This window comes from Alternaria conjuncta (assembly GCF_024043145.1).
Source record: "Alternaria conjuncta strain BMP 0040 chromosome Unknown scaffold_18, whole genome shotgun sequence".
Lineage (NCBI taxonomy): Eukaryota > Fungi > Ascomycota > Dothideomycetes > Pleosporales > Pleosporaceae > Alternaria > Alternaria conjuncta.
In genome coordinates, this window is record NW_026250107.1 from 397,778 (window position 1) to 425,459 (window position 27,682).

The following is a 27,682-nucleotide window of genomic DNA, read 5'->3' on the forward strand; positions in this document are numbered from 1 at the left end:
TCAGGTGACCCCGCCTTTTAGCGCGACGACGACGCGTCCGAACGGGGATCGATGTGCAGGCAGTACTGCAGGCGACATATACTGCTGTACACTGTATGCGCGAAAGACACATATCAACATATGCTGGACATGTCAACAATAGTCGCAGTCGTCAGTCTTTTGGTAAGGTACGACGTTTCTATTAGCAATCGGATCTAGTGCATTTCATTCTTACCTTGCTAGCACACTCACGTGGTGGGCGCGACGTTTGGACTTGCACGGTACCGGCTGGGAGCTCCCTTATAGTGACAGGTCGACGAGTCGATAATTGGACGCGTCCAAGGGGTGCGCTAGGCTAAGGTTCAGGTTCAGGACGCGATAGCTCACCGTGCGAGCTGTAGTCAGGCTGTCGCCGTTGATGGCGCCGACGTCCTTGTCGCCCTGCAATTCAGGCATCATGGCCGCGACGCGTACATGGGTTTCCGGGATAGTCGATGGATAGGACGTGATGGTGAAGTGAAGTGGTCGGCTCGTCCAGACATGGCGATCCAGCAGCAACAAACACGGTAGCTGCAACAGTGATGCAGCACTAGGATGTTGTTTTGAGGGATTCCCGGTCCGTGTGACGGGAGTCGGGATGGATGATTTTCGCGGCTGAAGATGGGTTTCTTGGGGTGGTTGGCGCGACAACAAGCCGGCAAGCCCTCGCAGCCTGAGTAAACATCCGCAAAAGCTTGGACACCACACGTCCGCTTCCAGTTTCAACGCCGCTGCCTTTCATCTACTATACCCAATTTCCCTTTCCCGATTCCCATTCCTCTTCGCCCGTGCAGAGTAAAAGTGCGCGCTTGGTCGCAGGGCTTTAGACTGTCGCTTGATCTCGTTCGCGATTTTTGTTTTGGGCGGCAGGCGCATCCATATCTCTTGTAATTATCGCGGGCCTCCATGACGGTCTCTTGAGCCCCGACGCCAACGCCATCACCATCTTCCTTTGTCCTGTACGACGCATGCGGTGTAGGACTGGGTCGCAGTAACGCCCTCGACTGTCGCGCTCGCCATGAGTTACCTGACTGCCCCACGCTCGAGACCAGGCCACTCGGCAACATCGCCCTCCCCGCTCCGCCAGACATCGACCGCATCCAATGGCTCCTCCAACCACTCGAACCAGTACCCGCCGAGCCGCTCAAGCACGCAGTCGAGCAATGCCTCCAGCGGCTTCGGCTCGCTGTCGCACCGGCGCGGGCTCAGCGAGGCGACTGCCCTCTCGCGCCCGCGCACAGAGGACTACTTCGGCTCGGGCGAGACAGACCCTTCAGACACGTTCATGAGCATGCGGAAAGCGCTGCGACCGCTGCAGCAGGCACCTTCGAACCCGCCCTCGCCCGAGAAGCAAAGCCCCTCGTCACCTGACAAGTACATGCGACCGACGACGCCCGTCTACCCGCCATCGCCCGAAAAGCTCCTACGCCCCGCAACATTCTCGAATCCGCCATCGCCAGAGAAGCTCCTGCGCCCCGCGAGTGCTAGCCCGACCCGAAGCTCCAGTCACCTGCGATCACATAGTGTCGAAAACCTCTACGCCCCATACGATGGCTCCACCTCGCCGACAGCCAAACCGCGCCCGCTATCGCTAGCAGTATCGCGAAACGACTCCGTACGCGCGCCCACCCGCGACCACTCGTCCCGACCGCTGTCAACTCACCTGGAACGACCGGAACTTAAGAGCTTCCAGAAGTCATCCACGGGACATCTCCGAACTCTATCCAAGTTCGCCGAGGCTGGAAGCGATGAGGACTTCGCCATCAAGTCCCCGGAGCAGCAGGTCGTGGGTCTCAACGGACGGAGAAGGTTGCAGCGGCTAGAAACACCACAAAAGACGGCGTCCACTTGGTCAAGTCGGAATTGGATGGACCAACAGCGCCAGTTCTTGCAGGCCTACGAATATCTCTGTCATATCGGAGAAGCCAAGGAGTGGATGGAAGACATCATCGAGACGGACCTCCCGCCTGTTGTTGAACTGGAGGAGGCACTGCGAAACGGCATAACACTAGCAGAGATTGTTCAGTCAATCAAAGGACAACCGCTGCGCATATTCCGCGACCCGAAGCTACAGTACCGGCACTCTAACAACTACGCGCACTTCTTCAAGTTCCTGTCTGAAGTCGAACTCCCCGATCTCTTCCGCTTCGAACTGGTCGATCTCTACGAGAAGAAGAACGTGCCCAAGGTCATCTACTGCATTCACGCGCTCTCATGGCTTCTGTTCCGAAAAGGCATTGTCGACTTCCGAATTGGCAATCTAGTCGGTAAACTCCAGTTCGAGGACCACGAGTTGGAGGCTACACAAAAAGGTCTGGACAAGTCTGGGGTTAGTATGCCCAACTTCTCAGGCATGCAAGCCAACTTCCAAGTCGAGCCGGAACCGGAGCCAGAACCAGAACCAGTGGAATCTGAGGAAGACCGCATTGACCGCGAGCTTGGAGAGAACGAGGACATCATACTAGATCTCCAGGCTCAGATGCGCGGTGCTCTCGTTCGAATTCGCCTCGGGATGGTGATGCAGGAGCTCTGGGATCATGAGCACCTCATCGTAGACTTGCAGGCACGCATCCGTGGTGACTGGGCTCGACAAATCTCCACCTACCGCATGGACATGCGCCGTTTCGCAGTTACTCTGCAAGGTGCAGCGAGAGGCTTCCTGGTTCGATCGAGGCTTCAGGGTGAAGAACAGTTCTGGCACGCCAATGAGGCCCAGGTCTTGAAGGTGCAGAACCTGTTCCGTGGGCGCAAGGCCAGAGCGCAAGTTCAGTACACCAAATCGAAGATCGAGCGACACGAACACGGCATACGGCAATTCCAAGCAGCCATCCGAGGAGCGCTGGAACGACTACGTGTGTCCGACCGATACGAACAAACCCGCGATACCGAACCATCCGTTATGCATGTGCAGGCTATGATTCGTGGAGCTCTTCTACGCCAGCAAGTCGATCGGGAATGGGCTGAGCTACAACAGAATGAACCTGAGGTCGCGCAACTCCAAGCCGTCGCAAGAGCAATGCGTGTCCGCCAGTCACTGCGTGCCGATCAGGAAGGTCTTCGTCAACACGAATCTATGATCACAATGTTGCAGTCAACTGCCCGAGGTCTTCTTGCTAGGAAGAAGGACGCCGCAATGCAGAAGAAGCTGGTAAGCACGAATGTCAATTGGTCTGGTCTTCAGTCCCAAGTTCGCGCCAATGTCTTGAGAAACTATGTCAGGCAGATCCACGAGGCGCTTCAAGCCGAAGTACCTCAGATCACCGATTTACAAGCTGTCGCAAGGGGTGGCACCATGCGTGCAGAGATCACTGAGATCCTCACGCTTCTGCACGATCAAGAAGACAACGTTCTTTCGCTTCAGTCACACATTCGCGGTTTCCTTTCGCGACAGAAGCACTTTTCTGATCTTCAGGCACTTCAGGCGCAAGAACCCACCATTCTAGACCTCCAATCGGCTTGCCGAGGCTTCATGCAACGCCAACGGACCTACGAGACTCTTTGCGAGCTCAATGCTCAAGAGCCCGAAACCGTCGATCTTCAAGCCGTGGCACGTGGTATGCTGCTCAGGATGCAAATCGGTATGCAGCTTGGTCAAGTGGAAGAGCACGAAGATGCGATTGTCGAGCTTCAGACCCTGGCGCGCGGTTTGATGATCCGCCAGAAGTTTGCAGAGAAGCAGCAGTTCTACAAGGAGAATATGGAGAAGGTCATCAAAGTGCAGAGCTTCATCCGTGGTCGTCAACAAGGTGAAGCCTACAAGAGCTTGACCAGTGGCACAAACCCTCCAGTGTCGACTGTCAAGAACTTTGTGCATCTTCTTAACGACAACGACATCGACTTTGATGAGGAGATTGGTAGGTCGCTCTTTGATTACTATAGTCATGTCTTACTAACGGAATGTCAGAATTCGAGCGTCTTCGTAAGACTGTAGTACAGCATGTGCGCCAGAACGAGCTCGCCGAGCAGTACGTCGATCAACTGGACATCAAGATCGCGCTTCTCGTGAAGAACAAGATCACCCTTGACGAGGTTGTCAAGCACCAGAAGCACTTCGGCGGCAACGTCGGCACACTGCTCAGCAGCAAGGACATCTCGTCAAAGGACCCCTTCGATCTCAAAGCGCTCAACAAGAACTCGCGCCGGAAGCTGGAGCAGTATCAGGAGCTTTTCTTTGTTCTGCAGACGCAGCCTCAGTACATGGCGAGACTCTTCAGGCGCGTTCGTGAACAAAATCTCGCGGAGGGTGACATCAAGCGCATCGAGCAGCTGACCATGAGTATGTTTGGTTTGGCCCAAAAACGCAGAGAAGAGTATTGGCTGTTGAAGCTGCTCACAAGATCGCTAAAGGAGGAGATTGAGGGCTGTGCGAACCTCCATGAGTACCTTCGTGGCAACTTCTTCTGGTCCAAATTGTTCGCCAACTACGTCCGGTCACCGCGCGACCGAAAGTTCCTCAAAGATGTTCTTGGAACTGTCATTCGTGAGAATATCATTGAGAATGAGCACCTGGACCTGGAGAGCGATCCGATGCAAATCTATCGTTCCGCCATCAACAACGAGGAGCTCCGTACTGGCCAAAGTAGTCGTCGCGACCCGAATGTCTCGCGAGATGTAGCACTCAAGGACCCCGAGACACGTGGTACTTTCATTCACAACCTGCAAGATCTTCGCGATGTTGCTGACCAGTACTTTACGATGTTCGAAGAGGTACTCCACCGGATGCCATATGGTGTGAGATACATCGCACAGCAGATGTTCGAAGAACTACGCTTGAAGTTCCCCTACGAGGCGCAAGAGCAGCTTCTACAAATCACCGGCTACTGGGTATGGAAGGCTTACATTCAGCCTGCTCTATTGCAACCTCAGCACTGGGGTGTGGTGGATCGTGGCCTGTCGCCAGTGATGAACAGAAACCTTGGAGCTGTTGCCAAGGTCCTCAGTCAGATTGCCGGCGGGAAGCTGTTTGGTGGAGACGATCTTTACCTGCAGCCTCTTAACAGCTACATCACCGAAGCCATCGATCGCCTACAAGACATCTGGTCGAACATGATCAACGTCCGTGCCGCCGAAGCTCAGTTCGAGATTGACGAGTTCAACGACTTGTTTGCAAGAACCAAGCCAACACTTTACATCAAGCTCGCAGACGTATTCGCCATTCACAACCTCGTCATCGAAGATCTACCAAGTTTATGCCCCTCTCAAGACGATCCACTCCGTGAGATTGTCCGTGAGCTCGGTAGCGCCAAGAACAACGAGAACGAGCTTCTGCACGTCAGCTCCAGCGAAATCACGTTGACTCTGAACCCCAAGTACCATGAGCAAGAGGGTAAGTTCTTCCTCCACTTGCAGTTCCCACTTACTGACTTTTCTAGACCCCGACTCTGCAATCAAATCCCTCTTCATGGAGACCAAGCGCTACGTACTGTACATCATCCGCATCCAAACCGGCGCCAACCTCACTGAGATCATGTGCAAGCCGGTTACCCCCGATGACGAGAACCGCTGGGACGCTCTCGTCCGCGAAGAGATCATCGCGCAGCGGAAAGATCGTTCGCGGAAACAGAGCAACGTAGTCCGATCCTCTGCCGCCTCAACTTACACGCAGGATATGGGCTCCAACTCTGTACTTGATCTTGACTACCCCACACTCAAGCAATACTGTCTGGAGAACATGGTACAACTCCAACGCGCAGGCCGCATCTCGCACACCAACAACTACCAAGACCTACTCAACGCCATCGCGGTCGACATCCGCACCAAGCACCGAAGACGTATCCAACGCGCCAAGGAATTAGAGGGAGTACGCACTACATTGGCCGCACTCGACGAGAAGGCACATTTCCTAGAGTCGCAACTCAAGTCCTACAACGACTACATCGAACAAGCCATGGTAACGCTGCAATCGAAGAAGGGCAAGAAGAAGTTCCTCCTTCCCTTCACCCGCCAATACAACCACCAGCGTGAACTAAAGAACAGCGGTCGCGAGTACCGCTTCGGTTCCTTCAAATACTCCGCCCGCAACCTGGCCGAGAAGGGCATCCTCATCTCCTGGTCTGGATACCACGAGCGACAATGGGACCGCATGGACATCACCATCTCCAGCAACCAAACAGGTATCTTCGAGATCCAAGGTTCTCAAGGTTCCATGATGATTCCCGGTGCATTCGCCGAGGTGCCTCTGGACGGCCTCCTCCAAGCGCAATTCGACAACCACCAATTTATGAATCTCTTCGGCGAAGGTGCTCGGGGTGGCGCGGCTGCCGGCGACGGTGTCGCCAGAGTCAACGTTAATCTGTTTTTGCATTTGATCTTCAAGAAGTTCTATCGGGATGAGTAACGGCATGCATGCAACGGCGGTGTTTGATGGTGAAAGATCGGGTACCGTGTTATACCTTTTTCTTTTTCTGCTTGTTGTTTCTGCATTTCATGGATGGTTAGGAGGACGGTGTTCTCTGTTTTTTGTTGGTTACGACCATGATGATATCGCTCGTCGCTTGACGCTTCTTCTTCCTCTTCTTTTCTCTTTTTTCTTTTGGAATGATACATACATATCCTAGCATAAATGCATCTTACATAATTTGTACTCAGAGTGTTATCGCCTGTTGCATGTGAAGACCCAGCTTTCCATCCAACGTCCACGGGTGTGTCAGCGGACACTCCAAGAAAGGGATGCACGCGAAGCGTGTGTGGCGCGTGACGTCATAGCTTAGCGGTTACCCTGTCTTCTTCGCGGTTGTCAACTACGTCGTGCAAATCCATCATCCAACGGCCTATACGACATCCCCGAATCTTTCCATCCGTGTCGATATCGGCCTCAATAATGCTGACAATGCTGAGCTCACCTGGAGTAAAAGGCTTCGATGGACATCCGGTTTTTGAAGCCTACAAATGCCCACGAAAGCTTCGTCCGACCAGTACGCAAATCGTCACGATAACTGTGGACACAAGCAAACGGCAAGGAGGATGGACCAGTATACCAGGGGCCCCTTAAGGTAGGCACTCTTCAGACACGGTTGAGCATAAGAGGTGATCATGAAACGTTGAAATGATGCTAGTAACAGGAAAACTACGCAATACTCGAGACACGCATACAAGTACATCCCAATGCAATCGCAACTGAATACGCCCCAGCAACTGCCATAGGCAGGGAGATTACCCAAACACCGACCCAAGCCTTCGTTAATGCTTCTAGATGGAGTTTTCCAAAGGTTTTGAGAATGAGACAGATGCACAAGAGAATGACCCGGCGCCAGAACATCGCCAAATCGAAAAGAACAGAATGCAACTGGTGAGCAACGAAAAGCGAAAAAGTCGTTAAAAGCCCCAACGGTGGCGTCTCCAACCACCTAATGCCCCAATTAGCAAGAGGTAAATCAACGCCAGACGCTCTTAGAATTAGGCATGAGGCTACCTCTGGACGAAGAACCACTAGTGATTCGTACAGGCGCTCGCGCATTCAAGCTGGGCGGTGCCTCCCGAGGTCGATCGTCACCGACGTTCGCCAAGGTAGTGCGCCTTACAGCGCTCTTCATTATGGGCGTAACCCGTGGGCTAAGTACGCTGTTCTTCCAGTCAGCCTCGTGGACAGACTTGACCATGCGACGCGCTGCACCCGCGGAGAGAAGGGAGTTCTCGTTGGGCGGGCTACCAATGGTCGCTGCTGTCGGACTACGACGACGATGCGCTCGGTTCACAGGCACAGATCCTCCGTTTGTGGAAGAACGGCGCTTGATCGCGTGTCCGATTTGTCGCGCGTCTGATGGCGTCCACTTCTCTCCCTCTGAACTGGAGTGGCCGCTGTCTCCTTCTCGCGTGGGGCCCGACGAGGCGTTCTCTACATTGCTCAAGGATGAAGTGCGAGCGTTGTTGTAGATGTCGCGGAGAGGCGACGCACCATCGGAATCCGAGCCATATGCGTTGTTGGAACGAGATGTGGGGGATCCGTCCGAACGCTTAGATAGCGCGCCGACTGCAAAGCGCGATGAGCCCTTCAAATCTACAGAGGCTTTTGGTGGTGTGGGGATGGGCGAAGAGCCACCGCTTCCATCGTATTTTGGTATGGGGATGCCTGTCGAGTAAGTCGGTGCTGGCACTGGGGTGGAAGAATGTGTTGGTGTTCCTGCTAGGTGTTCTGGTGTTTTCTGGAATTCCGCAAGTGTCCCATTCTCGGTGTCGTCCCTCCAGCGCACCCCCCGCTTCGTCTTTGACGGAGACTTCTTCTTCTTCATCGGCGAGAACTGGACGCTCTTTCTGGCTCCTGCCATCAACTTTCGGCGTGGTGATGACTTCATTGGCGATGATGTAAGATGCGGCGCGTCCGCCAGTGTTGGCAAAGCAATTGGTCGCATGGGAGACGGCTCCATGATGTTCACTGGCTTCCTCCTTTTTGGTGTGCCTCTGTGGCTTGGCTCAAAGAACTCCGTGACTGGCAGGCCACCGTCTGGCCGAATAACCTGCGAAGTCGCGTTTGTACAAGAATTCATAATCTTTGTAAGCAGCTTCCTCGCCGCTTCGACCGCTTGGGCTTCATCCATTTGGGTGATCTGGCTTAGGATTGTGACAGTCTCGATGTGCGCCTGTACCAGCACCTGGACGATGGCAGCATCGCCGCCTTTTTCCATGTCTAGCAGAGCATTGAGTTGTTCACGATCCGCATTCGATTTGAGCAGCTCGTACTCTCTTGTCAGATTGGCAGCATCGTGGCCGTCAGCGTTGCCGTCCACCTCCGCCAGACCCTTCAGTCCAACATGCAGCGCTGTGTCCATTTTGCTCGTCCATACGGTACGCTCCAATCGCCTATGGCAATGTTGTCGCGTTTGTTCGAGTTCTGCGGAAATTCCGACTGCAGTATCTCTCATTGCTGTGACTTGGGTGGGCATCTCCTCGTTTTCGCGAACATCCTTCACGTTATCGAATGCTGCGATCCATGCCGAAATCATCGAGATGCGCTTCTCGGCCAGCTTCAAGGTCTTTGACATATTCAGCCGATCCCGACGGTCGGGCTCGGAGTCTGCATAAGCCTGGCGCAAGCGCACCACAGCGTCTCGCAAGATGCCATCCTTCTTTTCGCTCTGCTTTTGAAACTTGACCAAGGCACTTCCTTCGAAATCCTTCTGCTTTTTCATCAACTCCTCAATCAAGTGTCTCTGCTCATCGATCTTGACAAGGTAGTCCTTTACGTGGCGGTTGACATTGTATACGTTCTTGGTGACCTTGGTCTGGATGTTCTTCGCTCGGTTGGCGTACCGCAGGGTGTTCTGCGTCTCATCGAAATGCGCGCTTGACGGACTAACACAGACTATCATGACAGTTTTACAGTTTCCACCAAGAGAGAACTTGAGCAATCGCGTGAGTTTCGAGTTGCGGTACGGGATGTGGTTTCGCTTTCGGGGATCACAGAGGGCGTTGATACAGCTTCCCAGCGCGAGTAGGGATTTGTTGATGTTGGCACCCTCCGTCAGACGCTCTCCACGGTTCTTCGTAGCGCTCGCGCGCTCACTACCTGCCAAGTCGATGATGCTGAGGGTAGCCATTGTGTGGGGTTCGTTGACCGAGGCATTGCGGTCCTTGGAGGACACGTTGATCTGGAGTACGGCGTGGGATCGGGAAGAGGTAGCGTTCGCTTCGGTAGGCGACATGGTTCGGTACTCGTTGCCGCGGACAATGATATCCATGACTTCTTGGACCTGCGGTCGTTAGACGCTTGTCGTGCAGTACATCCCTTCTACTTACGCTCTGTGGTCGGTGGCTGGAAAGACCAGCGACAGATACAGCCTGGTTGGCATCCTCGCGGAGCATCAGGGGTTGTTTACTGCCGCCCTCTACAAGCAAGTCGCGAATTGTCTCGTTGTAGATTTCCAGATAGGAGAGCGTGATCTCGGTGACCTTTTCATCTTGTATGTCCTGGATCTTCTCGAACAGTTCTTGCATAGTCAAAAAGATAATGCCGGGCTGCTGCGACGTTCCCCTGTTGAAAGGTTAGTCCTCCTGCGAGTAACTAGCGGTGTACATGAACATACGTGATAGTATGTGTCTTTCCGCAACCTGTGGCGCCATAGGCAAAGACAGTCGCGTTGTATCCATCCAGCACACTGTCCAGCAGGGGCTTCGTCGTGGCTTCGTATACATCGCCCTGGGAGGTAGTGTCGTCGAAGACGCGGTCGAATGCGAATGTCTGGTCCTTGGATCGCTTGCCCTGAGGTCCTATTGTTGATCGTCCGAACCGCTGGACGGCGTTGTCTTCTGGAGGGTCGAAGATTCTGGTACTGGTCAGCCCTCATGCCTTGAAATGATACGTGACGTCTCATACAGGCACTTCTCGTCCATGACCTTGATGACAGGGCGGATGCCCTTGTGGAGCTTCGGCGCTGGCAAGCCCGCCAGCGAACCATCTCCGAGGAACAGCGTTTGATCATCGTTCCTCGTGACCTGGGCAGCCTCTCTGATGGTGAAAGGGCGGACTCGTACGGTGACGGAGATGGAAGACGCGCCCGCGGCGGCCATGACTGCGCCCAAGAAATGAAAAAAGCAGGTCAATCGCACTGCGCAGCCTCCTTTGAAAGCGTGGGGAACAGCCGCGAGCGAGGGTTTGGTGTTGCGGGCTGGAGTGCTCAATGACGATGTTCCAGCCGGAACTTCTGTTATGGGACGCACGGCCGCTGGTAAACAGACAGGGATCTAAATGCGGCAACCACGACCCTGCCGCCAAGAATGCCCTCTTATCCCCACAATTTCCGACGTGGCTGCGACACCACACGCCACATCACCTCTGTCCTGCCAACGGGCGCACCCGACTGTCTTGCTACTATTGATGCGAACTTCGCCGACTGTGCGATCCCAGAAAAGTACCACCATTATCCTTCTTGTTTGGCAAGTCTAATCGGCATTCCTTTGTATTGTCGTGAGTTGCGTAAAGGGGCAAGTGGAGCATCACAGCATGTGGAGAGTGAAATGAGAGATGCGCATCTCATAAAAGGATTCAACTATCATGCAAACATCAAACATGCGTCCGGCATATCTTCGTAAATTCCATTCCCCGACTAACACCGCCTCCACCTCAAATCCTCAACCCGTACCATCCATGGCCCGTTCAGACTAATCCAGCTGATCCAATGTCTCGGCCTACATCAACCGCAATCAGTTTCTACTGCTTGGGTGGTGTGCACTTCTGCCACTGCACGTACACGACTTGGGTGAATTTGAGATCGGTAGAGTCAGTGGTGAGGAGGCCAGTGGCGCTGGCGTTGCTGCTGGTCAGGCGGACCTGCGAGTTGATGTTGAGCATGCCGTTGGTGCCGCATGGCGCCCATACAACCGAGGTACTGTCCGCCTCGTCATGCTTGAGGTAGTCGCCGTTTGTTGGCCCGTCGAACTTGTACTCAGTCGAGGTCTATTTCGGGTATCAGCATATTTGGTCCACGCCATTGGAGCTTGGATAGATCTTACCTGAGCAGTGTCTCCGGAGAAGTAGTAGGTAGACTTGAGAGTACCAGAGACACCCTTCTGGATGGCAGAGTAACCACGGTAGTCGGCAGACAAGATGGAGTACTGGAAGCCTCCTGGGTACTCAATGTCGACGTTCAGCTGGCAGTTCTTGCGCTGTTCCGTAACGGCAATACCGGGGCCGATCGAGGCGATGTATGCGTCGAAGATGAGCGTCATGACAGTCCTGTCGCTGTTGATCTGGGAGCTCATGGTGCCTTGCGGGCAACCAGTTCCTCCATAGCTGACACCGCGGATCTTGACCTGTATTGTGTGAGTTGATCATCTCGGAAATCCCCATCTGAGCTTCTCGTACCTGACCGGGTGGTGGAGCGTCACCAAGCTCCACATTGGGGAACGCAGGGGCTGCTGCCGCGAGAGGAAGGAGAGCAAGGAGCCACTTCATGTTGATGGTTTGCAAAGATGGTCTTCGGAGAAGGCTAGATGTGAAGCTGATGATGTGGTAGATGAAATCGAGAGTAGAAGCTGGATGAGGATCATGGAAGGGAATATGGACCAGGTTATATACCAGTCCCTCGGCGCCAGCCCTTTACCTTTGATTGTGTTAACCACTACCGCGGCAACACCATCTTGGGCGATATCTACAATCCGACCACGATAACAGCTGCCAAGTGCCAATGGCACTATCGAGTACGATTGGACCGGCGGGCCGCTCATGCTCATAGGCCCAGAATCGCAGAAGCTGCTCAGCTGAGTTCGTGTTGTCCGCTTAGCTGAAGTATTGTTCCGTGTGGATACATCCTGAGCCAGCCTCCAGGCTAAGTGTCGGAATCTGGGGTATGCGATAGTCTCGTTCCGCCGTGCATCTCGCTTCCAGCTGCAATCCTAACCCGAATCACAGTAACGGAGCATCTTCATTTGAGCTTTCCGGGCGCGAGGAGATTGAACCCTGAATCGTGGCGGCTCTTTGAATATCGTACGTCTGCGCCACCAGGTGGTACAGTATGCGTGAAACTCTCGGCATCACCAATGCCAATGTCTTTTGGCGAGGTTTGCTGACATGCGAGTATCACGAATTCTTGCACAACTTGGTGGCGCCATATGCAGCCTACCCGGAAACCGAGTGCCGGCGGTATAGCTGCTGAAAGTAAAAGCACATCCGTCGCGTGGGCATATAGATTCTCTTGATAGCGAATACGAAACCCAGACTCGCGGTCAACGAGGTATACCGTGGCCATTTCATATCAGATGACGGCTGGGGTACCAAAGTCTTTTGCACAAGCGAGTCCCTGTGGGTTTGAGCCGTTTCCTCGCATAGATTTTGGCCAGCCCAGTGGATGTAGATATGAAAGCGAGATGAGTCGAGCGTATTTGCCTGGGGTGCAGAACTCAGAATAGAAACGCCGGGCCTGGATGCTGGGTATAGACAGTCCACGAAGCTGACCGAGAAACAAACAAGCTCATCCGGATATTGTCTTTCATCTATAGATCCTGTATGTAATGCAGCAACGGAACGTGTGCGGAAGCGAAGACTGAAAATAGTTTCCCTGCCTGGAACGAGCGGCATAGTACTGCGAGGGTATCGTGGACGTCCAATTCAAAAGATCTGGAGATGTGAGGAGTTCTTGGCGCGTAGATTAACCTTATATTAAAGCTTGTCGCTCCATCGGTGCTCGAGGCCCTGCCTTGATCAATTTTAGCGAACGCGATTTGCTGCCCTTGCAGATGTGAGGTCTAGAGATGCATCTAAAAATAATCTTAGAAGAGTTAGCCAAGTGCATGCATCAAGCAGCTGTTCGACGCACGTGGTGACTCGGAGCGACGCCACGACCAAGGATGCATCGTATGAGCCTAGATTCAACTACTGCCGGTTCAGCAACGCGGGTTGTAGCCGGTGCAAGGCTTTCAGGCGAAATAGATTGAGAATTGATTACGCGCATCGTGTCGGGGTGATTCGACCAAAGCTGTCAGCCGGACCTGACTTGGAGGGTAGGACTATGGGACTGTCAGTCGAGTGCGAAAACAGCAAGCTGACTGTGTATGCTTGATACACGACATTCGTAAAGCTGTACGTGCAACTATGAGCTGAGAGGGCGTCCGGTACTACAAGAGAGGGAACGAAGAGACCTCTCCATGACACTAACGCGAGTGTAATAGAATCCACGTCCCGGTCCCGCCGCTTATACGTCCCGTTTCACTCCAGCCTACTGCGCAGTGTTTTTCCGAGAGCGCAGGATGGGTCCGCTGGGACATAGCCGAAATTTCCAAGAGCATGTCCTTCGAATAGGCAACGCTACGGCCATGGATCAAGTAGCAAAGAAGCAGGACATCATGCAAAGAGCAGTGCTGGAGGATTCGAGCCTGTGTTGATGCCGAAAGGCTACAGACATCGGCCGCGACTTGTCCGGGTAAAGACACGTAGCGGGCGGGCAGAACGGCGGCACGCGAATCTCGTCAGATACAGCAATGCTTCGACGCGTCAAAGAAAGCGCGCACTGCTGCTGAGGAGATTTGCAGAGTGTCAGAATGTGTGATCGAGCAGAGACACGGGTTGGGCGTTCCTACCGTCGCGAAGGAGCGACCCCGCCGCCACCCATGTGGCTGAAGCGTGGCCGTGGACCCTTCGATTTGTCACGCCAAATGATGGCATCATCGCCGCGGTCCATTTCCCTTTTCCCAATCGAAGCGGCGAACTTGCGATACATAATAACTCACCAGCAGAGTAAACTTCTCCCTCTTATCACACACTTCACTACCACCAAACTGAAGCTCCTCACGCTCTTCCTTTTGGTCGTCACGTCTTACTTGTCCATGTCCTTTCTGACTAAATTCTTTCGCCCCTTCAGCAGTATGTCGAATGCGCCCGCGCAACCCATGAACGTGCCTTCGGGCGCACAAACCGCCACCGTCGCTGCCGGATGTTTCTGGGGAGTCGAGCACATGTACCGGAGAGAGTACAAGGGAAAGGGCTTGTACGATGCGAGGGTTGGATATATCGGTGGTGACACAGACAACCCAGGGTACAGGGCGGTATGCAGCGGACGCACTGGACGTACGTATTCCTCGCTTTTGTTGCGCCACGAGGCGTGACGTGATCTCTGGCTATTAGCTGACTAGTAACCCAGACGCCGAAGCCCTGCAAGTCGTCTACGACCCCGAAAAAGTAACCTACCGTTCCCTCCTCGAATTCTTCTACAAGATGCACGATCCCACCACCTCCAACCGCCAAGGTCCCGACGTTGGCAGCCAATACCGATCCGCCATCTTTTACCACGATGCCGAGCAGGAGAAGATTGCGCGAGACGTTACCGACAAGGTGAACAAGCAGTGGTGGAAGGGAAGCGTCGCAACAGAGATTCTTCCTGCAGGGAAATGGTGGGATGCGGAACAGTACCACCAATTGTACTTGGACCACAACCCGGGCGGCTACGAGTGCCCGAGCCACTTCTTGAGGAGTTTCCCGCCGCTTTCTGACTAAGTTGGGATAAAATATAATACTACCCATGCGGAATATCTAGAATGACATGTCTCACGGCGAAAAACACCTCGTTCCATTTGTGACAATATGCATGAAGGCCTTGCTGGCAGTGGTGAGATAATCGTGCATTTATGCTACCGACTATGTCTGTCTATGAAGGTGGCATGACCTCGAATGTTTGCGCAACCTCCTTCTCCCACGACAAGCGGTCCTTGCCAAAGATCTCCGCACCAGGCTTGAAGTTCTTGACGCCTTCGTCCAACAATCCTGTCCTTAGGACAATGCTATCAGGGCCAAGGGCCTCTTGCTCGTGGTACACGTGTGAAGTGCAGTTCTTGCAGTAGAACTACAAAGACATATTAGTGCATGCTCTCTAATCCCATGGGTAGCCCAGGGGATGACATACGCAGTGAACGCTCTTTCCAGAGTCACCCTTGTATGTGTATTTGCCTAGATCATCTCCCTTGGTGATCTTGAGTGCCTTCTTGGGGATGATCTGATTGAGCGTGTACGTGGAGCCGGAGAGCTCTTTGCAAGTGTTGCAGTGGCTAATCGATTGTTAGCTTGATCTTGCAACGAATTGTTGTTATAGGAACAGAATGACAATACTCACCACAGGATGTGTGCCTGCTGATCTTGCTGCAGGGTGGCAGTCCACTCTGTCTGCTTGCAATGGCAATGTCCCTTGAAGTCCGTCATGATGATCTGATTGGTCTCTCTAGTTATCCGTATTGAGTTTAGATGTCAAAGTATGTAAGGGAGAATGGACAACAAGGTATTCGAGAAGCGGTAGACATTTATATAAAGCCTACCTTGGACCCAGCGCTCGTTGCTTAATTGGAATCCCCGCCCCTCCACCCATTTAGCGTGATCCCTCCCTCATGCGGTCTGGAAATGCCAGCGTATCGGCAGCTGTGTTCTGCATCCCGATGCGGGTATTTGTCAAAGAGTTGTTGCATTAGCGGCTCCATGGTACATGATATCAGGGATGACGTTCTATGCGCCCACGGTTCATCAGTCGGGAGTTGACGCGTCGACGTGTCCCGGCTCTTGACTTCTGGATCTATACAAGTCCGGCAACTAGGCCTTGGGCCATACTATGCGGCTCAGGATTGTCTTCCCAAGATAGGAAGAGTGATGGTCCGGAAGCAGTGGTCGCTTGGGGCTGCATGAGGGGTAGCATGGACTCGCGTTGCGATCAACAACGTGAGCCGCAATGACGTAAGCGGGGCAGCTACCTACTCTGACACTGGCTGGAGACTGCATCCGATGAAATTATGTAGAAAATGACGTAGTCAGATTCGGTTGGAATTTGAGTTCTGATGGTGATGGCGAAGGGCTTAGCGGGCTGTGGATGGAAGGAAAGAGCCTCCCTTGACAATTCCCAGGCTGGCGCGATCAGGCGCGTAAGTTTCGCGCTTGAGCGACCGGAGCGCTGTCTCATCGCTTGTACCCATGCACAACATGCTTTCAGATTCTGCGTCGCAATCAGCTATTCTTCTGCGATACAATGCCCTGGCTTTTTTCTTAGGTTAGCTGTGCAGGTCGGATGCAGCACGGCCAACCTCCTCGACAATACATCCTTACTAACCTTCTCGCAACGGAAGGAACGACGAGGTTCAATTTCGACCAAGCGCGAAGGACATCTGTATACACCTAAATCACTTCGACTACACTGAGGATCAGTTGAAGTCGTCTCGGAATAGCAACATGACTCCAGCTCCCATCTTTTCATCGCGCGAGACTATCGCAAAACCGCCAATGCTCAACCATACTTTCTGATGCGAATTTAGACTGCTTTTCCATCCCAAGTTCATGACCAACGAATGCGCCCAGGGTTGAGAAGCTTACTGCGTCTAGCTCGTAGCTTATTTCCCCGCATTCCAGCGAAGATCCAGGAGATCGTATACCTCATCTATTCCCGGACCGGAAAACCATATGGGCGGCTCGGCGTAACGTATGCCGAGCGCTTTATAGTACACGAAATGTTGTCGCGAATCTTTCAAAAATATGTAATAGGAAGACGCGACTTGCTGTAGCTTGAGAACGACTTGGGTCTGTACAATCATGCGCTGGCTTACACTTTTAGGGACCGTTGTTGCGTTGGCGACACTACCTTTGGATGCTCTGGCTGCGACCTGTTGGCGGGACACGGAATGCAGCGGGCCTAGTGAAGCCGCATTCAAAGGTACCTATTCCATCAAACTCGTACCCCCTTTTGCACTACTAATAGACCAGGGCCTTGGAACTCTAACATCTACGCTCCGTCATCGCGAACAGTCCGTCCAAGATCAGTTTTTACCATCCGAGACCGTCATCCAGCAAGCTATCCACGTCTCGTCGTCCTCCGCGGCAACGGGACGAATGTCATTTTCGATTTCGGTATTGAAGTCGGTGGCATCGCTTCTATCTCATACACAAGCAATGGAACTGGCACTATCGGCCTCGCGTTTTCCGAAGCATCGACATGGGTAGGTGAATGGTCTGATGCATCGAACGGGAAGTTTGCTGGCCGCGATGGTGCGTTATATGTCAATATCAGCACTGCCGGCCCAGGAACGTACAAGATGCCTGATGAGGTGATGCGAGGAGGCTTTCGGTATATGACGGCTTTCCTTGTCACGGAAAGCGGTACCTACGTCAACGTCACGGACGTGCAGCTTGAGATAAGCTTCCAGCCTACGTGGTCAAACCTGGAGGCTTATCAAGGGTTTTTCGATTCCAACGATGAACTGCTGAACAGAATTTGGTATGCAGGCGCATATACGCTCCAAACTAACGCCGTACCCACCAACACGGGACGTTGGGTGCCCATGCTCGCGAACGGGTGGGCCAACAACGGCACTCTGGGTCCAGGCGACACCATAATCGTTGATGGAGCGAAACGAGACCGTGCCGTATGGCCAGGCGACATGGGCATTGCTGTTCCCTCTACCTTTGTCAGTACCGGGGATCTCGCCAGCGTTAAGAACGCACTGCAAGTCATGTTCGACTACCAGAATCCGGATGGTTCATTCCCCGAAGCTGGCCCACCGCTTTTACAGCAAAACAGCGATACGTATCATATGTGGACAATGATCGGTACCTATAACTACATGCTATACACGGACGACGCAGCCTTTGTGCAGAGGAACTGGGCCAAGTACCAGAAAGCTATGGAGTACATATACGCCAAAGTCCAAGTCGACACATCTGGTCTCCTCAACCAAACCGGCACCAGGGACTGGGCGCGCTGGCAAACTGGATTCAACAATACGGAAGCAAATGTCATTCTATACCACACTCTGCAAACCGGTGCCGAACTCGCTACATGGCTCAACGAGAGCAGTTCCAGCAACTTAGCAGCAACTTGGACGTCGCGCGCCACAGCGCTTCAAACAGCCATCCTCACTCACTGTTTCGACTCCACCTACGGCGCCTTCCGCGACAACGCCACCTTGACGACCCTCCACCCCCAAGACGCAAACAGCATGGCCATCCTCTTCGACCTCATCCCACCCTCCTCCCAAATCGCCCAAGACATCTCCACAGCACTCACAAAAAACTGGACGCCCATCGGCGCCGAAGCTCCCGAACTCCCCGGCAACATATCCCCCTTCATTTCCAGCTTCGAAATCCAAGCCCACTTCACCGTCACCAACCCGACAGGAACAACCCGTGCCCTCGAACTCATACGCCGAAGCTGGGGCTGGTATGCAAATCACCGCAACGGTACTGGCTCGACGGTTATAGAGGGGTATAGAACGAATGGGACGTTTGGGTATAGACAGGAGAGGGGGTATGGATATGATCCGAGTTATGTGAGTCATGCTCATGGGTGGAGTTCGGGGCCTACGTCGGCGCTGACGGAGTTTGTGGTTGGATTGAGGGTCACGGAGCCGGCGGGGAGGAAGTGGGTTGTTGAGCCTAGGTTTGGGGATTTGACGAGGGCGCAGGCGGGCTTTGTGACGGGGCTGGGGAAGTTTAGGGTGGGCTGGGAGAAAGAGAAGGGTGGGGTTGGATATGGGGTCGTGATTGAGACGCCAGTGGGGACAGAGGGTGTAGTGAGACTTCCAGTAGATGGGTTGGGTGGGAATGCGACAGTTGTAGTTGATGGCAGAGTGCTTGGCAAGGAGCAGTATCGGGAAGAAGATGGACGTGTGGTGTTTGATCTTCTAGGAGGGGTCTACAACGTACGAGTTGGCATGTAGGGTTGTGTTTAGCAGGGCTAGGTGATGATTGAATTTATTCAGATGTCCCCCTCAATCCACTTCCAGCAACTCGTATCGTCCGCCATGCTTATCGAGCGCATCCTCCACCCTCTCCATGATAGCGAGGACCTTTTCCTCTTCCAGTCTCCTTCCGACAACTTGTACAGCTACGGGCAGACCGGCCATCTTCTCCGCATCGTATAGCTTGTACGCGCCTTGTGCGACCCCGTTCAATTTCTTGATGTTGAAGTCTGATGGCAAAGCGTCTTTGGCAGGATCGACGTGCGTTACGGGGATGATTCCAGAAGAGTAGTCGAGCTTCATATAGTTAGCGAGGGCACAGTAGTGTTGGAAAAAAAGAAGACTTACCAGATTGAACATGAAAGTGTAACCGCAGCTACTGACTGCATCATGCATGCCGCCATGAGGTACCGCAGGAGTCGCGTTGGGTGGAGTGAGCATGACATCCATGTTGGCCTCCTCAGACCACCATTGGTAGAAATTCTGCTTGTATGCCTCGCGCTTGCCAGCGAGCTGCCAGTACTCGTGTGCAGACTTTGGATGCCAGTCGCGTAGCAAGCCAGCCCAGATGTCGTCGCCTTTGACGTACTTGACGTACAGGTAGTGCGCGTACTTGATGAACTTGGGCAGGCGCATGTAGTAGACCAGTTGCGCTGCACCCAAATCGTTCCACTCTCCCGTGCGGAAATGGCCCATGAATGTGTTGCCGCCGTCGCTGAGAAGAAGTTGGGATGCTAGCTTGAGAGCTTCGTACGGCGAAGGGGGCTCGACATCGAAGACCTCGTGGCCTTCGGCCTTGAGTGCTTCGACTGTTTGGTCTAGAGCGCGCGCACATGCTGGTGAAGGGTCTGCGACGTGATCGGTTCGCATGACGCCTATGCGGAGCTTTGGCTTCTCCCGGAACTCGGTCTCGATATCCTCTCTCCATTCTAGCGGATGGACGGTATAGTCGTATTTCCAGGGCTTCATCTGGATGAAGCTTCGCGTGAAGTAGGTCAAGTCGTTCAATGTGCGCGCCATGGGGCTGAAGACGGAGGGTATAGCTTCCTGGCCCGACATGCTTGTGTTCATGCCGACTTTAGGCCATCGTCCCGTTGAGCATCGTATCGAATAGCAGCCGGAGAAGTGTGCGGGAGCGCGGACCGAGCCAGCCACGTCTGATCCAATGCCAATGCGACTACCACCAAAGGCCAGCAATGCCGACTCTCCACCTGTTGAGCCACCTGGCGAGTATTTGTCGTTGTGAGGGTTCTTGCACTGTCCCCAGACGTCGTTGGTGGATTCGAAGGACAGAAGCGTGGTAGGGAGGTTGGTCTTGACGAACGGCACGGCACCCGCGTCTTTCAGTATCTTGACCATGACTCCATCTTCTGTCGCAGGCTTCCCGGTGTTCCTCGAATATCCGACCGAGATGTCAAAGCCCTTGACTTGTATGGAGTCCTTCAATGAGACGGGGATGCCGGCAAGCGGACCCTTCAGATTGACCTCCTTCTCTGCCCATTCTTCGGCTTCCGGGAACAGTATCTCCGTCACGCAGTTTGTCTTCTCCTGCGCCTTTATCGCGACTTTGCCGTACGTGCGCAGGATATCGACGGGGCTGGTGATTTGCTTGTGGACATCTTGGACGAGCTCCTGGATGGGTTTGCCGAGGATGGAGCGGTCTTGCGAGGATAGAGCGGACAGGTACGGCGTGGGGAGTGTCGCGATCTTGGAGGCGCGTTCCGACTGCTTGCGCTTGCTGGTGGTGGAGAGTCAGCTTGTGGCATTGGCCGAGGTGTGGGGTGTTGGAAGCTTGGGGCAGCTCACCAGTCGGCCTTGTGTTGTCTGTACTCCGAGAGACCCATCTTGAGGTTGCAATTAGGAAGAAGATAAAATGACCATAGAAAAAAGCTTCAGAAGAAGCCGTAAGGCCCTCGGGAACGGTTATCAGTCACATGTCGCGTGAGAGCCGCGAGTATGCGTCTGGCTATCTGGGAGCTGTGTCGCCTGGACCTGCCGCATTCGAGCTGACCCGGGCTGGATGCGGGGAGCTCCTATCATCCTCCCTTTCCAACATCAGAGGAACAACCCCCATTTTCGGTGCTCGTACGCGACTTCTCGTGAAATCCTGACTATGAGATGGTCTTGATCGACTTGCACATATGCAGCATCGCGTAATTCGACCATGGGCACGGCGAGCGCTGCACTAAACCGTCCAACAGCTGTCCGGCACAACTCTTCAGCCCGGACGCCTCACTCCCAAAGTCTCCATTTCTTAACGCTCTTGACGCGGGTACCCATCTGAATCGCGTGTAAAGATAATTCAACCAATGCTTACGAGATACCACCAATCCGCCAGCAGAGCATTGACGCACATCGTCGCGTTGTCCTCTCATCAGCGTACGCGATTCTTCAGCAACGCCATCACCCAAGCACAGAACCATTCCTTCAAACAATGTTTCCACCTTCCTCGCATCTGATTGAGCCTCAACACTTTCCCAGCATAGCTCCCGCGCGCGAGGTAGGGCGGGAGGTCGATGTGGGACCGCGGAAGCTTGAACAACACCCGCAACAACACCTCTCACCCAGTCGATCTAGACGTCAAACTGTGGCTCCACATGCTTCAGGTACCGCGCAGATTCTACACACCTGAATGGCTTCCCCAGACTTGACGTTTAGGCTCGTCATGCTGTAAGCGCCTACGTGCATCAGTGCGGCAGCTCGGGCCATTTCATGACATCCCGCCGCTTCGCCCTCTCATTGGCTCCTCCAGCGACTACTCGAGATGCCATGAAACGACTGTGGTCCAGACACACCATGAGCAAGAATAGCAGCAATCTTGACTATGCCCTTTGCGATCTGTTGTTGAGATCGCAACCAACTCTTCGTTGTATAAGATGTGCTGGACGCAACGTCGTAGTAACTCATCACACACATCATCAACCAGCTCATCACAACTCACTTCCTTTTCGTCTTTTTTTCTCTGTTTCCTTATTTCCTTGTTTCCTATCTGGGTCTCATTCATTCTTCACTTTCTACGAAAATCACCCTCTCTTCTGCTGTGCAGACCGCTATCCATTCCTTGCTGCCTTAATCGCCTCGTCTGTCTACTTCGACGTCACATCCTCAGCCTCGTTCACTTTTGGACAACCAACTTCAATCCGCCAATATGCCTGTCCCCAGCTACAACGCCATGCCTTTGAGCAAGATGTTCCTTGGCGCCCGCGTCCTCCAGGCTATCTGCATGATCTTGGTCATTGGCATCTGCTCCAACTTCATCCAGATGATTGTCACAACCGGTGTTGAGCCACCCAAAGAGTTCGTCGGCACATTGAGCGTGGTATGTACTTCCCTCAACCACCACTGAACACTTCTAACATCACTAGACATGCATCGCTGCTCTCTACATCATGGTCAGCGTAGGCTACTACTGGTCGCAAGCCAACCTCGGCCTCCTCGTCATGACCGGTGTCGACTCTCTCCTTCTCATCGCCTTCATCGTTTGCGCAGTCACTCTCGGAAAGCCCATGTCGTTCCTTAACTGCTACGTCATCGGCAAGTCATCCGCAGAGATCGATGCTCAATACGCCAACGCCTTTGTCACTGCGACAGTTGAGAACCTCAACAAGTCCACTTCCAGCTTGGGCCACTGGGCCGGTGTCACACGCAGCAACTGCTTCCAGGCCAAGACCGTCTGGGGTATGGCTATCGCTCTCTGGTAAGTTTTCACACGACATAACATGCTTGATACATTACTAACACGACTCAGCGTACTCTTCACCGTCTCATGTGCTCTTCTCCCCACTCTCTGGTACAAGAACAACATGAAGAAGCCCGCCAAGACCGTCGAGGACGCCTAAACGCGAGGAACCCCGAATATCGAATGTGTCAAGCCAATGCGACGACTCAGCAAAAAAGGAATGTCCTGTCAAGAGCGCTCTCTGCCAGTCTTCCACCCCCTCTATCCACCTATACTCATGTCTTTCCTTATCTTTTCTGTCAAAACTATAAAAATAGTCTGCATTGCGAGGGAGTTTGGAGTTCTTATCTTGTTTCTGTCTTCTTCTTCAGACATTGAATGTCTATAATCCTAATGGATAGTTTTGGGCCTAGGCGCCTGTATCAAATCAATTACATTGACTTTATGTATCACATGCGATCCTTTCCAGTCATTCCTCGAGCTGTGACTTCGATCACCGGCTGCCTGCTCGGTTACTCATCGCTGTCGTCATGTAGCACCCATTTCTTTGTTCGATTTACGCACTGTTGCTAATGTCCTACATCGCTGCCGTCCGCACGCTCCACCTTTTGGCAGTGCTTGATCATGTGGTTCCAAGACGCAGGGACTACTCTGTAGGTGTGACAGCGCTGCTTGGTAACATCTACTGTGTAAACGCTACCTTGCGGTAACTAGCACCTCCGCTTAATGCCCACAACCCTGCAATCGACTTACCCAGCGATGCGAGGCCCGTGGAAAGCTCGAGCAAGAGAAAGCCAGCTCGAACTCCAGGCCAGTGCTTCGATGTAGCACTTGGCTCATCGATATCTCCAGCTGTTATGATGGACTCAGACATGACAGGCAACGCTCTACGGAGTCATTCGTACACATCATCGCTTCCGCAAGTATAAAAGCTATAAGTTGAGCGCTCTTTCCTTCTTCTCATACCCACAGGCTACCATATCCTTAAAGTTAAACCAGTATACTTTACCCTCACACACGCGTTCGAAGACAAGAACAAATTGCGCACGAACGACCAATCGGCAGACCCCAGCTTCACGTCAAGAGCAAGATCCACGGTGTGAAAAACATTCCGCAATGTGTATCGGTAACTACAAATCCTGCCGTAATGGCTGGCCGGAGTCTGGAAGCGATCGAAAGCTTTGCTTCAAGCCAACCAAACCCCTTCTGTTTGTCCCGACGATGCCATGTTATGAGTCGAAGAAAAGATACGACAAGCAAAATCCCGCATTCGTTCCAGATGACTGGCCGCATGAGCGTTATGGCCTTTGCGATACCATGCAGGAGCATTGGGGTGATCAGGAGCCGATATCCTATGAATTCTATGGCACACCTCAACCCACACCTCGACTCACAGGGCAACTTTGCGATGATTGTGACACGGAAGCTAAGCCCGCGGCGTCAAAGAAGAACGCAGGAGTGAAGAAGGAAGAAGATGAGGATGGCGATCAGAAAGGTGGTTGGGGTACTGCGACTGGACAGAGTGGTATCGCACTCAAGTGATAATGGTATGATGGTCGAATTGGATGCCTATGGGAGAGCTACAGCGGTATTACACTTATTACAGGGTGTTGGTCGCATGGTCTGCTTAGACGATCATGCCTAATCATACAATCTACGGTTTCTCTCAAACATATTCGACTTTCACTGTCTGCTAAGTCATATTCTAGCCATCAAGGAAGTCGTCTTGTTTTGTTGATGTTTGCGAGGACCAACATTGTCAAAAGACGAAATCGATGAATTTGGCACGTAGCTTGGAACGCAACGTACGCTGGAGAACGAGAAGGGAGCTTATTATATTAATTTATGACATACCTAGGTAAGGTCAAATAAGCCAACAACGTCACTGATGTCACAGCATACAGTGTATGTCTTTCCTACCCACCATTTGAATGGGCAGCAGGTCTTCGACAGCGGTATTGCGGTGATTGAAGGTCATTCAAAATATCCGGTGGGTCCGAAAGTTGTACCAAGGTGATCCTGGACATGCCAGTCAGACAGTCATCACGTCAGACCAAACCCAGTGTATCTTGAATGCATAATCCTAGAAACCCCAGGGGACATGGGAACAACAGCCAAGTATATACCATGGAGATCTAGACTTGTCCGACGGAGATGCATACTTCCACCCCTTGCAAACCGATAGAAATCTCTGCAATCGCATTCGTTCTCGCAAGTCTCGAAATTACTGCATCGGGAAACGCCCGCAGGAGGCGTCCATCGTGTATCGGCGTTCAGCGAACAGGCGGAGGTGGTAAAAAGGAAAATTTGATGCCATCCCATCTGCACGGTTACCAAAGCTCCCTGTCCGCGGCTGACTCGCGCGTTCATTGGCTGTCGCATGCAGCAAGCCTCACCAACGAGCTTCAGAGCATCGCGACTTCACGACGTGCGCGAAGGTGAATGATGACCGTAAGATCCAATGCAGATCGCCTGGATGAGCGCATAGCCTCTGAAATGGCTCACACGTGGTGTGTATACTGCGTAATGGAATCCTAAAAGCCGAGCATTTGGTGATCACGCGCGAACCAGCGCGTCGGATTGTCAGCGCCTTCATGCACCCGGCTGCAGGCCAGTTAGTCCCCGCTTTACGCCATTCGACGCCGTGCTTGTGTATATAGAACCCTGATTCCCATCTTTTTCCAATGCCACGGGATATCCAACCGCGGATTTTGAGATCGTGGTTCTTGTTGAGGTAGTTTGGTTGGCCAATTGCTTCTCTGAGGGACCTGAGCTCCATTGGTACGACGTCATACCCGGATAATCTTTGAACGCGAGCCGAGAATTTCAAGACTGCGACTTTTGCCATTTTCTCAAGACGACTTATTCATATTTTTGAAAGAGGGGGAAATACTAGCCCAAAATGTCGCTCACGCAACGAGTGACATCGATGGAGGAGCATGAGCCGTGGAGTAGAGAGGCGAGCCCGGACTCCAGGCACCGGAAGATGAGCTTCAATCCAGTCGGCACCTGGACCGAACAAACAGGCGAAGAGCCAACGATAGGCGCGTTCGAAGTACCTAGGTGGAAAAGACTGCGTATGTATCATGGAACACAGCATGGGCGCACACGAGCTAATATCGCGTAGTCCAGGTCTTCTTCGCCGTTATCTACTGCCTCTTCGCCGCCGGTGTCGTCTTCGGTTACGCCGCGATAAAACCCGTACTCCTCGAGGAAGGTGTCTACAGAGACTACTGCACACAAGAAGAGCTGGATCAAGATGTACACGTCTGCTACGAACAGGAGCTCCGGCTCAACCTTATGTTCACGATCGCTGCCGTCTCCACGAACGTCGTCGCGCTTCCCGTCGGTACAATCCTCGATCGCTTCGGACCACGCGTATGCGGAATAACTGGTGCGATATCCATAACAATTGGCGCATTGCTGTTCGCATTCGCAAAGGAATTGGCTTTCGACGCGTTCATCCCTGGATACTTGTTTATGGCGCTGGGTGGACCATTTATCTTCATCTCGTCGTTCCAGCTTAGCAACACGTTTCCGCAATACTCTGGGCTTATATTGGCGCTTTTGACTGGAGCTTTCGATACCTCGAGCGCGATCTTCTTGATGTACCGACTCATCTACCAGGGCACCGATGGCAACTTTTCGATCAAGAAGTTCTTCCTTATCTACCTTATCGTCCCGGCTTTTATCCTCGCAGTTCAGATCCTCTTCATGCCATCGGTATCGTACAAGACAGTTGGTGAGCTAGTCACTAGCGCGGAGGAAGAGCAGGTCATCCACGACTCAGACGACGAGATTGAAGACGCAGCAACTGTTCGGAGCCTTCAGGATGCGCGACGAGCGCATCGCGACAGCATTGTTAGCGAAATTACGTCTTTGCTTGGCACGAAAGATGGCCAGAAGCAGGCGCAAGAGGAAGACAAGAAGAAGAACATTTCAGGTGTATGGGGTGCGCTACACGGTCGCACCGCCAGCCAGCAGATTCGCACTCCCTGGTTCATCCTCATAACGCTGTTCACAGTGCTACAAATGACGCGTATCAACTACTTCGTTGCCACCATTCGGACGCAATACACGTACCTTTTCCATGACTACGAGAAGGCAGTCGAGATCAACAACTTCTTCGATGTCGCGCTTCCAGTTGGCGGAGTTTTGTCTGTACCTTTCATCGGTCTACTTCTGGACAACACAAGCACTACTTTTACGATGGCGCTGCTCGTCACTGTGGCTACCACAATTGGTGTGCTAGGCGTGATTCCGGAGACATGGGCTGCATACGCCAATATCATTCTCTTCGTGCTTTACCGACCCTTGTACTACACTGCAGTTTCGTAAGTTGTCCAATCCTCCGCTCTCAAGCTCCTTGCTAATACTACTACCAGCGACTACTCCGCCAAAGTCTTCGGTTTCGCCACTTTCGGAAAAGTATACGGCCTCATCATCTGTCTCGCCGGTGTCCTCAACTTCTCACAATCTGCTCTCGATGCCGCCACACACAAAACCTTCAAGAACGACCCTGTGCCTATCAACGTCATCTTGCTTAGCTTGGCGCTGCTCGTCGGTCTAGCCCTTGTGGCGTTTGTATGGCGAAAGAGCCATAGAATTCAAAGGGAGAACATCGAAGAGGAGGCTGAGGAAGCAAGAGAGTCGCTTATGCCAGATGCTAGTGGAAGTCAAGGAGCGAATGGCTATGGGTCGATGAATGGAAGTGGGACTGTCAGTCCTAGTGAAGATAACAGGGGAAGAAGGCTGTGAGTCTGACACATGCAAATCGGTTACACAAAGATATCAACCCGCGCAACGATTTTCAGCTCAGTTTTGAGTCGTCTTTCTATTGGGATATCGGCATGG

General features: G+C 53.0%; 9 protein-coding genes across 9 annotated transcripts; 5 read left to right on the plus strand and 4 right to left on the minus strand.

Annotated features, from left to right (window-relative positions):
- Window positions 1-1,036: 1,036 nt before the first annotated feature.
- Window positions 1,037-6,355, plus strand: J4E85_009727 (uncharacterized protein; the record flags this gene model as incomplete). Its single annotated transcript, XM_051473945.1, has 3 exons — window positions 1,037-3,872; window positions 3,923-5,344; window positions 5,391-6,355. 3 exons carry the CDS (start codon window positions 1,037-1,039, stop codon window positions 6,353-6,355), a joined length of 5,223 nt encoding a protein of 1,740 aa, XP_051322349.1.
- Window positions 6,356-7,391: 1,036 nt separating this feature from the next.
- J4E85_009728 (uncharacterized protein) lies at window positions 7,392-10,521 on the minus strand (the record flags this gene model as incomplete). The annotated part of the gene is made up of 4 exons (XM_051473946.1): window positions 7,392-9,704; window positions 9,751-9,985; window positions 10,038-10,277; window positions 10,328-10,521. The coding sequence occupies 4 exons, from the start codon at window positions 10,519-10,521 to the stop codon at window positions 7,392-7,394; spliced, it is 2,982 nt and encodes a 993-aa protein (XP_051322350.1).
- A 640-nt stretch (window positions 10,522-11,161) lies between these two features.
- Window positions 11,162-11,905, minus strand: J4E85_009729 (uncharacterized protein; the record flags this gene model as incomplete). Its single annotated transcript, XM_051473947.1, has 3 exons — window positions 11,162-11,407; window positions 11,464-11,763; window positions 11,816-11,905. 3 exons carry the CDS (start codon window positions 11,903-11,905, stop codon window positions 11,162-11,164), a joined length of 636 nt encoding a protein of 211 aa, XP_051322351.1.
- Window positions 11,906-14,310: 2,405 nt separating this feature from the next.
- Window positions 14,311-14,938, plus strand: J4E85_009730 (uncharacterized protein; the record flags this gene model as incomplete). Its single annotated transcript, XM_051473948.1, has 2 exons — window positions 14,311-14,512; window positions 14,586-14,938. 2 exons carry the CDS (start codon window positions 14,311-14,313, stop codon window positions 14,936-14,938), a joined length of 555 nt encoding a protein of 184 aa, XP_051322352.1.
- Window positions 14,939-15,089: 151 nt separating this feature from the next.
- Window positions 15,090-15,637, minus strand: J4E85_009731 (uncharacterized protein; the record flags this gene model as incomplete). The annotated part of the gene is made up of 3 exons (XM_051473949.1): window positions 15,090-15,284; window positions 15,345-15,486; window positions 15,552-15,637. The coding sequence occupies 3 exons, from the start codon at window positions 15,635-15,637 to the stop codon at window positions 15,090-15,092; spliced, it is 423 nt and encodes a 140-aa protein (XP_051322353.1).
- A 1,868-nt stretch (window positions 15,638-17,505) lies between these two features.
- J4E85_009732 (uncharacterized protein) lies at window positions 17,506-19,128 on the plus strand (the record flags this gene model as incomplete). The annotated part of the gene is made up of 1 exon (XM_051473950.1): window positions 17,506-19,128. One exon carries the CDS (start codon window positions 17,506-17,508, stop codon window positions 19,126-19,128), a length of 1,623 nt encoding a protein of 540 aa, XP_051322354.1.
- A 51-nt stretch (window positions 19,129-19,179) lies between these two features.
- Window positions 19,180-20,993, minus strand: J4E85_009733 (uncharacterized protein; the record flags this gene model as incomplete). Its single annotated transcript, XM_051473951.1, has 3 exons — window positions 19,180-19,446; window positions 19,498-20,887; window positions 20,956-20,993. 3 exons carry the CDS (start codon window positions 20,991-20,993, stop codon window positions 19,180-19,182), a joined length of 1,695 nt encoding a protein of 564 aa, XP_051322355.1.
- Window positions 20,994-22,297: 1,304 nt separating this feature from the next.
- Window positions 22,298-22,988, plus strand: J4E85_009734 (uncharacterized protein; the record flags this gene model as incomplete). The annotated part of the gene is made up of 3 exons (XM_051473952.1): window positions 22,298-22,468; window positions 22,515-22,846; window positions 22,898-22,988. 3 exons carry the CDS (start codon window positions 22,298-22,300, stop codon window positions 22,986-22,988), a joined length of 594 nt encoding a protein of 197 aa, XP_051322356.1.
- A 2,742-nt stretch (window positions 22,989-25,730) lies between these two features.
- J4E85_009735 (uncharacterized protein) lies at window positions 25,731-27,586 on the plus strand (the record flags this gene model as incomplete). The annotated part of the gene is made up of 3 exons (XM_051473953.1): window positions 25,731-25,905; window positions 25,956-27,162; window positions 27,214-27,586. 3 exons carry the CDS (start codon window positions 25,731-25,733, stop codon window positions 27,584-27,586), a joined length of 1,755 nt encoding a protein of 584 aa, XP_051322357.1.
- Window positions 27,587-27,682: the final 96 nt, after the last annotated feature.